This window comes from Uranotaenia lowii, chromosome 3 (assembly GCF_029784155.1).
Source record: "Uranotaenia lowii strain MFRU-FL chromosome 3, ASM2978415v1, whole genome shotgun sequence".
Classification (NCBI taxonomy): Eukaryota; Metazoa; Arthropoda; class Insecta; order Diptera; family Culicidae; genus Uranotaenia; species Uranotaenia lowii.
Window position 1 is genome coordinate 311,061,370 of NC_073693.1, and position 13,012 is coordinate 311,074,381.

The following is a 13,012-nucleotide window of genomic DNA, read 5'->3' on the forward strand; positions in this document are numbered from 1 at the left end:
TAAAACCTAAAACCGAAAACTAAAACCTTAAGTTTATTGTAGTTTATAATGAAATATTGCTTCGTTTCCATCCATAAAAATTGATTTATTCATAGTAAACCATGAAATTGTATGGCTAAAACAATATTCATGAACCATCAATTAACCTTGATTTCTATATTCTAAAAAACGATGAAAATCAATGAATATTCATGGTTTTATAATGAAAAACTGGAAGCTGTTATGACCATGAACTTTATATTTTTGAGCTTTCCAATGTATGGAGAATCGCCATTTTTTTCATGGTCACGCTGCATAACAATACCCCTTTTTCATGGTTATTTTGGCCAAAACGATGAAACGTATGGTCGAAAACTATGAATTCCAATGTGCATTCACGGTATTGAGGACGATAATAATCATTGTGTAAACAATACAATTCATAGTCTGTGAATATGGAATTCATAGTTTTTTCACGGTGCAATTCTATTCGGGTTGTCAACTGGCAACGCAAATGGGACGAGGATGAGGATGGTCGGTGGCTGCACTCGATTATCCCAAGGGTAAGCCTTAAACCATGGTTTAATAGATTGGACCTGAGTCGGGATTTTATTCGTATATTTTCCCGTCTCATGTCCAATCATTGTTCCTTAGACGCGGTACTCTATCGTTTTGATATTGCTGGCAGCAATTTGTGTACACAGAAAAAAAATCTGAATCTATAACAGCACTGAAACAAGCAAACCATAATATTACATGACACAGAACGCGATTTTTTGTGTAAATTTTCACACTACCAAAAAAAATCTGGAAAATTACATCACATATGATGTAATCAAAAAGAAGCATCATATATGACGGAAATTTCAGTGCGAGTTGAGTATTACACGTCTGTAATTTAAAAAAAAAACTGTAATATAAAACTCGCATGTAAAAATCTCTCATTTATGACGAACACGGAATGCGTTTTGTAGTGTAAATTTACACAGCATTGAATATTACACAAATTATAGTAGAAAATTTAAATTAATTCAGTATGCGTTATTCTGAGTGTATTGGGCCTTCTCCTGTCAGAGTCACGGTGTGAAAAACACGAAGTGAACAAACGCAATTGCAAACAAAAAAACACCAAACTGTTGTAAAGTAGTGACAAAATCGGGGTGGCTGAGGTGTGTTTAAAAGCTGGAAGCTAATTGCAGGAAGAGGGTTTTGGTTCCGAGCAGCGAAAACAGACGATCAATCCGATGGTAGCACAGGCACCATTCGGAGCCAGCAGCCACCACAGTTCGAGACTCATGTCGCAGATTGACCTCCTCGTCAGGAAGCTCGATTCCAGCAGTTCTTTATTATTGTAAGCATTGTAAGTTCAATAAGTTTCAAAATTTTCAAGTTTCAACTTTTTTTATTTCTTGTTTTTGTAGGCATCAATTATTAGGTTTTCGGAATTAATTGTTCAGCGGCCAAGATACCATTTCGACGAAATAAACCCTTCACACGCCAGTCGCGATGAGTAGTCCAGCGGGATCAGTGCGGCAGCAGCTTTCATCACAGCGGCAGAAAAAACCTCACCATTGTCGGTGCCTAAATCCTTCAACAACAAAAAGCATTTCAGATGCTGGCAAATTATCTGGGCAACGCTCACAACTGCGATTGCCGCCCATAAGTCGACCGCCAGGTACGATATTCAATTGTGAAAAATAATAAATTTGGCATTTTTTAATTTTATTTACCTTTTAAGAAAAAATCAAAAGGAATCCTAAAAATTATATCCCAAACGATACAGTGGGATCAAAATACTGATCACGACTTGGTTCAAACACAGGAAGATCGACATTGCCAAAGCTATCAGCTATCTATTCGAATGTTATTTTGGAATTTAAAAAAATGAAATCCGCTTTGAATGCGATGAAACCTTATTTTGGCAGGCGAATTAATTGTGCCTTAATTGTGTGATGAAAAATAAATAATGTAATCCAAACGACAATTATTATTATTTAAGAAAAAATGTTCTAATCCTATTGTACAAATTCCAATAGGAAAGTTTTCCAATATTATTTTTTTCAGATTTACATCAGTTTTATATTACACGTCTGTAAAAATTACAGACGTGTAATTTCCAGCGCATTATAGGTTTTTTTAAATTACATGCATGTGATTTTCAACTCGCACTGAAAATTCCGTCATATATGATGCTTCTTTTTATTTACATCATATGTGATGTGATTTTCCAGATTTTTTTGGTAGTGTGTAGTTGCGGCCAAGGTTACCATGACATCGAGCATATTGTTTGTTCGTGCGAGGTCCATCTTGTCGCTAGAACGAATTTCATAGACTCCCTTCGGGCCCGAGGAAAACCACCCTATGTTCCAGTGAGAGATGTGCTGGCAGTGATAGACTTGGACTACATGTTCGAAATATATCTTTTCCTTAAAGCTATTGATCTTCGTCTATAATTCTTTTTATTTTCATATTTCCCTATCTATTTTCTTTTCTTTAAAAAAAAAGTGAACTAGAAGTAAGCAAACTATTGTAAAAAAAAAAAACAAAAAGAGTTTGGCTCCTTAAAGCCTAAAGGTATGAGCCGTTTCAAATAAAGAATTAACAAAAAAAAAAAAAAAAGATGGACGATTCCGTGCATTCGTATAAGAACACACCTGAAGCTTTACACGCCTTGAGGTACACTTTTACTCTTTCCACCACATTGAGTGGGACTCCGGTAAGTTTGCGTGAGAAATCTAGCGTAACATTTCATAAGGGCGAAACTAGCAGTTAGCTCGAATCGAGAAAAACGCATTTGAAATTTCGGAACATCTAATCAAATCCTATTTACAAAATTGAACACTTTTTGTACAACAAAATCAGAAAATGTGCTTTATATTCACTTATTGTTCGTTGGTTATCAAGAACTTTAACTTTTTCCACTAAATTTCAGAGATTTTCGAGTTTCGCCCTTTATTGTTTTCGATTCTAGTTACGCCTGCAAGTTTCGCCCAATACTCCTATTTGCCGCTAATAGTATTCGTGCCATAATTCAGGGCTTTGCTCTAACACTTTTTCATTTTGGGAATATTAACCTATAAAACGAACGTGTTCGTCGGCCGACTGCTCGATTTTTGCTCTGGAATTTTTGGAGGTTAATTGTCCCGTTCTCGTCCATACACGTCAGTGGGATGCCAGTTAATGTGCGTGAGAAATGTCAAAAACAACTCTATTGATCGGCCGTTTTTGTTTTGGTTTTGAAGTTAGGCCCTTTGGCCCTACACGCAAAAACTAATTAGGCCCTTTTGTCACACACGCTCAACACAGTTACGCCTATTGGCTCTACACGAATAGAAAAATTAACCCCATTTTGAATAGGCGTAACTTCACGTTCCAACGAAAATGCATCAACATGAAGTTTCGCCCAATTAAATTTTATCAAGTTTTTGAAAGTTTTAAGCGATTTTAAGATGAAACCGCGCTTATAAGGTAAAGTGCAACCGCGTACATCCGGAATGACCGTTAACTCGATTTGTTTACATTTGGCAGTTTCGCCCTTTTGAAATGTTACGCTAGAAATGTCAAAAACAACTATTTGATCGATTATTTTGCTGCGCCTCCAGAAGCGAGTATATCGTGTATACGCAGTTTTCCTATAGTTCCAGCTATTTTTACTTCAGCTTAATGTATACGAGCCACCCTGTAAAACCGAAAAAAATGACAACACATCTCCGCGCCGTCGTCATCATCATCATAATCATCGCAGGACTCGGATAAAATCGCTCACTCGGAGCTACTCGGAGCAGTTGGAAGAACTGTGTTGTCCTCCTGCCCTTCTGCGTATGCCTTCCTTGCGAATCCAACAAATAAAAGGATTCTCTCGCATCGTCTGCTGCTGCAGAAAGCTTATAAAAAGGCAAATGTCAAAACAAAAATAGAGGCTCCAAGTGTTAATATTTAAATTATAGTGGATTGAAAATGTCTCAGGATTCGGAGACGGTCCTGCAACAAGCAGCGGCAGGGGCCGTCTATCCGGAATATAACTACTCCGAATGGCAACCGATTACGTTAACACTGGTCGAATATCCCAAAGGTGAGTTTTGTCCTTGAACGAAGGATGTAATATTTTCATCTGACTTATTTCTGGTAACTTTCAGGCGATTTGTTGGGCAAATTGTTGGCATGGATCAGTTTGGCACCCTTGGGTATTGGTGCTGGATTTGTGGCGCTAATACTGTTCAGAAGGGATCTACACACGGTAAGCTATTCGGTTCCGCATTGCTGGGGTAGCATCTATAATCGGTTTTCATTTTAGATTGTTTTCTTTGTCGGAACGCTTTTCAACGAAGCGGTCAACGCGGTGCTGAAGCATTGCATCAAAGAACCACGGCCAGTTACGCGGTCCCAGATCTGGACCGAGTATGGGATGCCATCCAGTCATTCGCAGTTCATGTGCTTTTTCGCGCAGTACGTGCTGCTGTTCATATTCATAAGGTATTGTTATGCGCCTCAGGCTTGGTAACATAATTTTTTTTTTTAATTAACTACCTAGTTACAACATACACTATACAATATTGATATTATTCCTCGACCTTGTCAACAAGACTTTATTTAGAAAAATATGGATATATCTAAAGATAGAAATCCTTTGCATTTCTCTAGACTGCATCATATGAATAATAATAATGCGCGCATCGAGCGACTGGTGCGATTGCTGGTGCTGGCCGTCTGCTGGGCCGGAACCTTCCTAGTGTGCTTCGGCCGGATTTATCTGCAGTATCACAGCATGCAGCAGGTTCTGGTCGGAGCCCTGGTTGGAATGATCGTCGGAACGCTTTGGTTCATTCTCACCCATTGCTACCTGACGCCATACTTTCCGATGGTGGTATCTTGGCGAATATCGGAACTGTTCCTGCTGCGGGACACCACCCTGATTCCCAACATTCTGTGGTTCGAGTACACCGTTACCCGCCAGGAAGCCCGGGCCAGGTCCCGCAAGCTTGTCAGCATGAAATCTCAGTGACGTTTCTGGTCACCCTGATATGACGAGTGCTACGGGGCAGCTCGTAGGCGCTGTATCAAGTAGCGAGAACGCACACAACACTGACTGGCCGAACGGACGAGAGGACCGATCCGATAATCACAAACATTAACTAGATGCTGACCTATATTGAAACTGGTAGAAAAAGTTGCATGCATTCACACTTAACAGTCTCCATTTGCGGAAGTTCAGAAAAGACTCACCCGACGTAAGTACTACACATATTCCACCAATAACAAGGCAGGAGAATTGTTGGGCAGAACTGAAAAAAATACATTTTCTCAAAATGTAGTACAGATACGCACAGATGAAACTTACTTAACACGTGGCGGTAATTTTCTCAATTTTTTTTTTCCTGGCAACGAGTAATTCAAAACTCCAAGCGATTTCTTATGCAATTTTGTAAAATTTGTTCATTTTAGAATTTATTTAAAAACTAAACCCTTCAGTCTTCATTTCTCGAAGTGAACAAATACTTTTCGAAGTATTTAAAAAAACCAAATCTTTTTTAGTATATTTTTTATACCTAATACATACAGAAATAATGAAAAGAAAAATCAAACAAATTGGAAAAAAAATCAAAATTATTCGCCAAACAAAAATAAAAGAAAACAATTAGATTCAGATTATCGATTTTATAAAATGCTGTGCGCTACGCACATTCTACAGAGATTATCGAAATTACGCAATCCAAATTATAAGATTATTTGCCGGGCTTTTTGTTTACTTTTTCCTATAACCTTTGCATAGAACCCAACAGTTTCAAACATGCATACGTGTAAGCGAACGCGTCAGATGCACAGTAACTTGAATCGACACCGAAAGATGAAAGAAAACAGAAAAAAAACAACGGAACGTATCTCCGTGATATAATAAATTATTAACTTAGAATATTGCTAGTTGTAGAGTTGTAATATCCTCTGAGAGACATTAAATAATAATAAATTCAATATAAGAAAACTAGTTTTTACTTTTTTCTTACTATAGATTAGTTTTCTTCGAACCTTCCCAGCAGAAAGAAATAAGCCAAATTACGCCTGGTACCAAAAAGAACATCGAAACCCAAATCCGAACTCAAAAGTGAAATCCGTGCTGAGGGACATCATTCGTGCTTTGCCGCCTGGCAACTGGATCATAAAGCGCAATGCATGAATTACCGAGAGCGTAAGTGGGAGTGGAGATCTGCAGAGAAGCGTTTGATCAAAACCCAGATGGACATCGAAGAAGCAGGCAGGCTTGTCAACGAATATTTTAACTGGCATGCATTGAAGTCAACAGTGAAGATCTTGAATTTTGCTGCATTTTGTGTCGTACCAGGGGAGACCGGTGATAAATGAGTAAGTAGGACCCTTATCTTATCACTGTCATCTCTTAATTATTTGATCTGTTACTTCCGTTTTTTTGCGAAAATATTTTATACCGTCTGAAAAGGGGTAGGCTAATAGCGGTACGTTATCCAAACATACGGAAAAATTGTGCCTAATCGATCCACGACAAATCCATAGTACATGGAAAATGATATTTCAAAGTAGGCTATGTTATCATTAGGATCAATATTTAGATAAAACATTGAGATAGGTGACTGATTCTTCAATTAAAAAAACCAATTGTACACAATCAAAGGACATGCATTTTTTTTAAACAATTTTCTGTTTTATTGTTCTTGCTTTCATAAACTTGATAGCGATGAAACACGCACATGCCTCGGTTGTCAAACATTCCAGTGCAAGAATGGTGCAGATTATAATATTTTGCTTAATTGGAATAAATACAATATCGAAATTATAACGAAATATGCATGCACTAGTCCGGCGTAGACTATTCGATTATTATATTCTTTCGATTTAGAACTTTTATTCTTTAAAAAAAACTATTCCGCAAACGGATCCAACGCACTATCGTAATCTTCACCGAAAGGATTGCCAGCATCGGGTGCAGTTTTCTTCGGAGTTGCATCATCTGCAAACGGATCCTTGGAATTGTCGTAATCGTTGCCTTCATCCTCATCGAAAGGATTCCTTGTTGCGGCTGGGGGATTCTTGCTTGGAATTGGGGATGGTTGCTTAGGCATTGCGCTATAGTTAGACAGCGTTGAGGGGGGTTTCGGACTGCCATATGGTGATAGCTTCGAACTACGATCTTCTCCCCTCGGACGGAACTGCTGCTGGGCCAATAGAGTGGCCTGCTGTCGTTGCCGGATTCTTTCCTGTTCCAGCAGCCTTAAGCGCATTTCACTTTCCTGTGCTTCGAGACGCACCTGTAGATGCCGACTCTCTTCTTGTCGAATCCTAGCTTCGGCACCGGGACCGAAAGCGTTAGAGGAATTGTTGCTAGCGGTTGGTATCGGTTTGGTGATGCGCATATTTTCGGTTTGTTTCGACAGCTGGTGCATTGCGCTGTCCGGTTGAACGGTGGAGGTCTGTGTAATAAAGATTGCTTTAATTTTTGTCGGATAGGTACGTCATTTGTATTTCCCTCAGTCAAAGTCGTTGTCATCTACTAGGGATCTCTGAAATGTTCCAAAGTTAGGAACAAACGGCTCGACCTAGCATCGAACCTTTTACTTAACCATCATAGGGAAATCTCGTCGATTCTACTTCTCCTTTAAGCTTCAACTTACCTCTAAATGATTAGTATCCTCTTCAACAATAACCAGCTTATTGAACAGACCCCTTCCGAAATACTCAGCCACAACCGAAAACGGTTCCGGCGAACGGTCCAACAAATTGTGGAAAGCCTCATGCTGACCGCGTGATTCACTCTGGGCCCTCAGAGCATCCATCCATTGGATGTTTTTCTTAGCACAAACCGGACAATCCCGTTCCGTTTCCGAATAACCACGGATACAACTAGAACAAAGAAATATTCATTATGACAATCTTACAAAAAATGAATAAATAGAAACATACTCTTGATGGTAGGAATGTTTGCAGAGGAAAAACAGCGCCGGCCAGGACAAAGGTTGTTTACAGGTGTCACACACCGTATTCCTAAACTCTACGTTTCCCTCCTGTAGTTGTTTGATGTGTCGTTTGATCGAAACCGTTTCCTCGCTGTACTTTCGTGTGAGCTCTTCGTCATGGCGTGTTGATTCTTGCTCTTTGTGGAACACCTGCATGAAATAATCGCGCACCGGAAGTAGCGTGGGGCCGCTGTTGACCGCCAGGCAGTTTAGGATCTGCAGAGGGGCCTGAAGTTTTTCTTGGGCTGTTGAAGGGTAGCAAATTTATCAGTGTCCTTAAACTTTACATTTTTGTTGAAACTCACCTATAACCTGTAGCACTTGCGATAGAAGTTTGGGCGGCGCCCCTTCATCATTTTTTAAACCATTCAAAGCCAGCAGCCAAAGAGAGGCATCCGTTTGTCCCAACTTTCTGCAGCACGCGAGCAAATTTTCATAATCTCTATTCCGCAGATAGTGTCGCACAATCAAATGGTACAGTTTGTCTTCTTCGTACAAATACATTACTCCGGGCCAAAATTGGTATAGTCGACACTGAATCAGAACATGATTTTTGTCGTACCGATCAGGACTGGATTTCAGCAAATCCAACAGCTTTTGTTCGAAGCCCGAGGAATGCCAGCGGTATAAATAATGTTCCACCAGGGAATTATAAACAAATTGACTGCAGGACGGCAAATAGCAGATTAGATGTTCCAAGAAATCGATTAGCAGTTCATCGTCCTTGAACAGATGAATGAAATCTTCTGGGTTGCCACGTTCGGCGTTTATTTCATTTTCAAACAGAGTTGGGACATCGTCGCCAAAGTGATCGTTGACGGCACTCGTTCCAAGATCTGTCCGGATATATTCGGTGCAAAGCTTTTTCAACAGAACTATTGTTTGATTTGGACAATGCTCCATGAGGAGGTGGCCATATTTCTTGACATTTCTTTCGGCTTCCGTGAAAGGCAGCTGCTGGATATAAACCAGTGCTTCGTCGTATCGGGACAAATCTTCTGTGAGGATACTGAGGCAAAGATCGTGTTTTCTGTGAACTTTGGCTAATGCTAGTGCTTGTTCAACTGACGCATTTCTACAGACCTTAATTGCTACATCTACGTCGAAAAGGTTTAATTTGTTCTCATTTTCTAGAAATTGTTTGAGTTGCTCGGTACGATCTAATCGAGTGAAACAGTTCAAAAGCAATGTAGTGTGATCTGCGGAAGCTCTCCCAGATTTATGAATCGCTTGAAGGTAATCCGTCAAATAGTGAATATGGCGCGCATCCAGGAATCGTCTTATGACATAAGATGGTTCCAGAAAACCAATAGTCTTTATGTACTGATCTACAGAACCGGAAAAATCTCCCTTACTATACAGATGATCACCGTACTGCTTGAATATCCCGGCCAACCCGTCCGCGTCATACTGATTGCTCTTCGCAATCCGAACCGCAATATCGTACAAGTTCTTTTTGAACAACAGATTTAATTTGCTCTGCAAATCTTTTTCATCCAGATGAAATATTTGCTTGCTTTCAGTCAGTATGTAGCATGAACCGAATTCTGTCAGAATTGCCACGACTTCCTCGATCGGGCAAGTGAAAACGATGAATTTGTTCTGAATGTCGATCACGGTCAACACAAAACCGTTTCCAGCCCCGGCACGAGTATTTTTCGAAACAATCAACAGATGCGATCGGAACCACTGCAATAGCGTCTTTTTACCTTCCAATGCGTAGCACGGACCACGCCCATCGGAAGTGTAACAGTAAACGGCATCGTCCCGACCCACCATGAAGTGTCCCTCATTGTGTCCGGTTTGCAGAGCACAACAACCCACCGGAGACCGGACCGTGTCCAGATTGATGCGGATCTCTTTGTCCCGACTTTGCAGATTGTACAAATACACTCCAGAATCGGAACATACGAACATCTGTGTTACCTGTGAAAAGCATAAAATTTTGGTAGGTAATTGAAATAATCGAATATGCCATTTCTCACCTTATGGGAGTGTTTGAAGGCTATTCCGCTGATGGATGTCGAACCAGCCGTCAGTTGTTTCAGCGTTTTCGAACGGTCACGGCTGATGTCGCCCCGGTACAGCGAAATGTTGCCCTGCGCAAACCCGATGGCCATGAACTGACCACCCTCGGACACGGCCAGGGCACTCGGAACCGAAACCATGGTGCGCACCGTCCGCAAACACTGTGCCCCAGCAATGGCCGAGACTTTAGCCAGGTTCCAAACTTTGAACGATGGGCCATTAATGTCCTCTCCAACCGTGACCAGCAGGTTGTTTTGTTTGGAAATGTCCGCCAGCAAGATAGAACCTTCGTGACCCTTGAAGCTTATCGGTTCCCAAGACCGGCTAAAAGTATGAATCATCCCCTCGGAGTCGCATATCACGATAAGATTATTTCCAGTGGCGGTGGCTGTAATTCGAGCTCCCTGCAACGTTTCCGCCAGCCGGTCCTTATCAACGCCTTTCCGGAGGTCGAAAAAGTTAAATTTTCGCCACTGATAATCACCAGACAATAGAAAAGAAGGCGTTTAGAACTCCAATTCAGTTTACAGTTAATTTTAACATCTGTTGAGCTTACCTCGAAGATAGCCATTTCCGCTACAAAATAGCCTACCCAGGGGACGTTCCACTGTACCCTAAACCGGAATTGTAACAAATTAACAGTTTAGTCACTTTACCTAAAATATTCAATGTTTACAAGAATGATGATAATTTTTTAATGATGATGATGAGATGACAGTGCTGTTGACTGAGAAAAATAAGCCTTTGAAAAGTGGTTGAGATTTTCGGTGATTCATTTTGAACATGGAAATGAAGAAAAAAACATTATAACCGGGAAAAATATTTTGAACAATATGTAAAAAAAATAATAACCGAAAAATATCAATCTAAAAAGGTAAAAGGAAAAAATCCAGGAAACGGGTAATAGATAGGAATAATTTTCTGAGCCATATCGATAGTGATTCTTTCTTTTTTTTTCTAAATTCTTTATTTGAAACGGCTCATACCTTTAGGCTTTAAGGAGCCAAACTCTTTTTGTTTTTTTTTACAATAGTTTGCTTACTTCTAGTTCACTTTTTTTAAAGAAAAGAAAATAGATAGGGAAATATGAAATTAAAAAGAATTATAGACGAAGATCAATAGCTTTGAGGAAAAGATATATTTCAAACATGTAGTCCAAGTCTATCACTGCCAGCACATCTCTCACTGGAACATAGGGTGGTTTTCCTCGGGCCCGAAGGGAGTCTATGAAATTCGTTCTAGCGACAAGATGGACCTCGCACGACCAAACAATATGCTCGATGTCGTGGTAACCTTGGCCGCAACTACACAAATTGCTGCCAGCAATATTAAAACGATAGAGTATCGCGTCTAAGGGACAATGATTGGAACTGAGACGGGAAAATATACGAATAAAATCCCGACTCAAGTTCAATCTATTGAACCATGGTTTAAGGCTTACCTTTGGGATAATCGAGTGGAACCACCGACCCTTGTCATCCTCGTCCCATTTGCGCTGCCAGTTGACAAGAGAGTTTTTTCGAACTAAAAAGTAAAATTCGTTGAAGGCGATTTCACGCTGATACGTGTCGCCTTCCATCGCTCCCACCTTTGCCAGAGAGTCTGCCTTCTCATTACCCTCTATCGAGCAATGGGAGGGAACCCAAACAAAGGTGATGGTAAAGCGACGTTTTGATAAAGCACTCAAACTATCCCGTATCTTCTCGAAGAAGTATGGCGAGTGCTTTCCCGGTTTTATTGAGTGGATTGCTTCAACAGAACTCCGACTATCCGTTACAATATAGTAGTGCCCAACTGGCCTTGAAGCGATACTGTCCAAAGCCCAATGAATTGCTGCTAACTCCGCTACATAAACAGAACATGGTGACTGCAGACTGTAAGAGGCACTAGATATTTCGTTGAACACTCCAAATCCCGTTGATTCCTCTATAAGAGACCCATCAGTAAAGTACATTTTATCAGCTTCGACGTGTCTATATTTAGCTTCGAAAATTCTTGGAATCAGAAGCGGACGATGCGGGTTGGGGATTCCACGAATTTCCTGCTGCATAGACAAATCAAACTGGACAGAAGAATTATCGTAGTCTGGGCTGAAAACACGAGTTGGAGAGTACGAAGAAGGGTTTACCTGCATTGACATGAGGACATAGTATATAGACATAAATCTTGTATGAAAATTTTGCTCAAGTAACCTTTCAAAATTAACGATCACCAATGGGTTCATGACCTCACACCTGATGAGGAACCGAAGTGATAGTAGATTGAATCGATCTTTCAAAGGGAGTATTCCTGCCAAAACTTCAAGACTCATGTTGTGCGTTGAGGGCATACAGCCCAAAGCGATGCGAAGACAACGGTATTGGATACGCTCGAGTTTTATGAGGTGAGTTTTAGCAGCTGACTGGAAACAGAAGCTACCGTATTCCATCACTGAAAGGATAGTTGTTCGATACAATTTTAAAAGATCTTCTGGATGGGCTCCCCACCAGGTGCCAGTGATTGATCGGAGAAAATTAATAGTGATTCTTTATAAACTTGATATTCATAATTAAAGAACCATAAATTTCAAACCGAACCGGAAATGCTTAATTAAAGCATGTATCAAAATCACTAAAGTTTCACAGACCAATTGATGGTTACTATTTCCACACTGCGATGGCTTAGTGCCACATTGTAAATTTAAGGAATTATAAACAATAATTAATTTTAATTCTTCAACGAGAGAAATTTTAATTCCTTTACATGAAAAAATCTATATTAAATTCAAAATTCCGGAAATCCGGTACACCTGGCATCGCTTCCTCGATTGAAGTCTGTCAAATTTGAAAAAAACGCCTACACCTAGCGCTCATTTATCAAACTCGAAGCCATCATTTTAGCCTATTTGATTTCCCTGCCAAAAGTCTACCAAAAGTGATACCAACGCGAACAGAAGTCGAATCAAACTCGACAAAACCAACTACCGTGTATACGCCTCTGACCGACCTGGCGATGCGGATTCGCTGCTGCTGATCATCGACGAC

The 13,012-nt window shown here is 40.3% G+C and overlaps 2 protein-coding genes across 4 annotated transcripts; one reads left to right on the forward strand and one right to left on the reverse strand.

Moving 5' to 3' along the window:
• Window positions 1–3,735: 3,735 nt before the first annotated feature.
• On the forward strand, window positions 3,736–6,328 carry LOC129755322 (dolichyldiphosphatase 1-like). Of its 3 annotated transcripts, none has more exons than XR_008739237.1 (5): window positions 3,736–4,051; window positions 4,116–4,216; window positions 4,274–4,452; window positions 4,621–5,207; window positions 5,987–6,328. XR_008739237.1 is itself a non-coding variant. In XM_055751754.1 (4 exons), the coding sequence occupies exons 1-4, from the start codon at window positions 3,937–3,939 to the stop codon at window positions 4,979–4,981; spliced, it is 756 nt and encodes a 251-aa protein (XP_055607729.1). In that variant the 5' UTR covers window positions 3,736–3,936; the 3' UTR covers window positions 4,982–5,962. The 3 variants fall into 3 exon arrangements, 1 of the variants encoding a protein (XP_055607729.1); XR_008739236.1 differs by lacking the exon at window positions 5,987–6,328 and adding an exon at window positions 5,750–5,962; XM_055751754.1 differs by lacking the exon at window positions 5,987–6,328 and having other exon boundaries at window positions 4,621–5,962.
• A 327-nt stretch (window positions 6,329–6,655) lies between these two features.
• On the reverse strand, window positions 6,656–10,676 carry LOC129754257 (vacuolar protein sorting-associated protein 11 homolog). The gene is made up of 6 exons (XM_055750206.1): window positions 10,546–10,676; window positions 9,947–10,462; window positions 8,267–9,887; window positions 7,909–8,206; window positions 7,620–7,848; window positions 6,656–7,418 (listed from the first exon to the last, which is right to left on the reverse strand). The coding sequence occupies exons 1-6, from the start codon at window positions 10,558–10,560 to the stop codon at window positions 6,870–6,872; spliced, it is 3,228 nt and encodes a 1,075-aa protein (XP_055606181.1). The 5' UTR covers window positions 10,561–10,676; the 3' UTR covers window positions 6,656–6,869.
• Between the last annotated feature and the right edge of the window lie 2,336 nt (window positions 10,677–13,012).

Coding starts and splice junctions, on each gene's coding strand:
- LOC129755322 (XM_055751754.1), top strand. CDS start 3,937: ATGTCTCAGGATTCGGAGACGGTCCTGCAACAAGCAGCGGCAGGGGCC. Junction 4,217..4,273: donor TCAGAAGGGATCTACACACG/GTAAGCTATTCG, acceptor TTTTCATTTTAG/ATTGTTTTCTTTGTCGGAAC. Junction 4,453..4,620: donor CTGCTGTTCATATTCATAAG/GTATTGTTATGC, acceptor GCATTTCTCTAG/ACTGCATCATATGAATAATA.
- LOC129754257 (XM_055750206.1), bottom strand. Junction 9,888..9,946: donor CCTTCAAACACTCCCATAAG/GTGAGAAATGGC, acceptor TGCTTTTCACAG/GTAACACAGATGTTCGTATG. Junction 7,419..7,619: donor AGGATACTAATCATTTAGAG/GTAAGTTGAAGC, acceptor TTTATTACACAG/ACCTCCACCGTTCAACCGGA.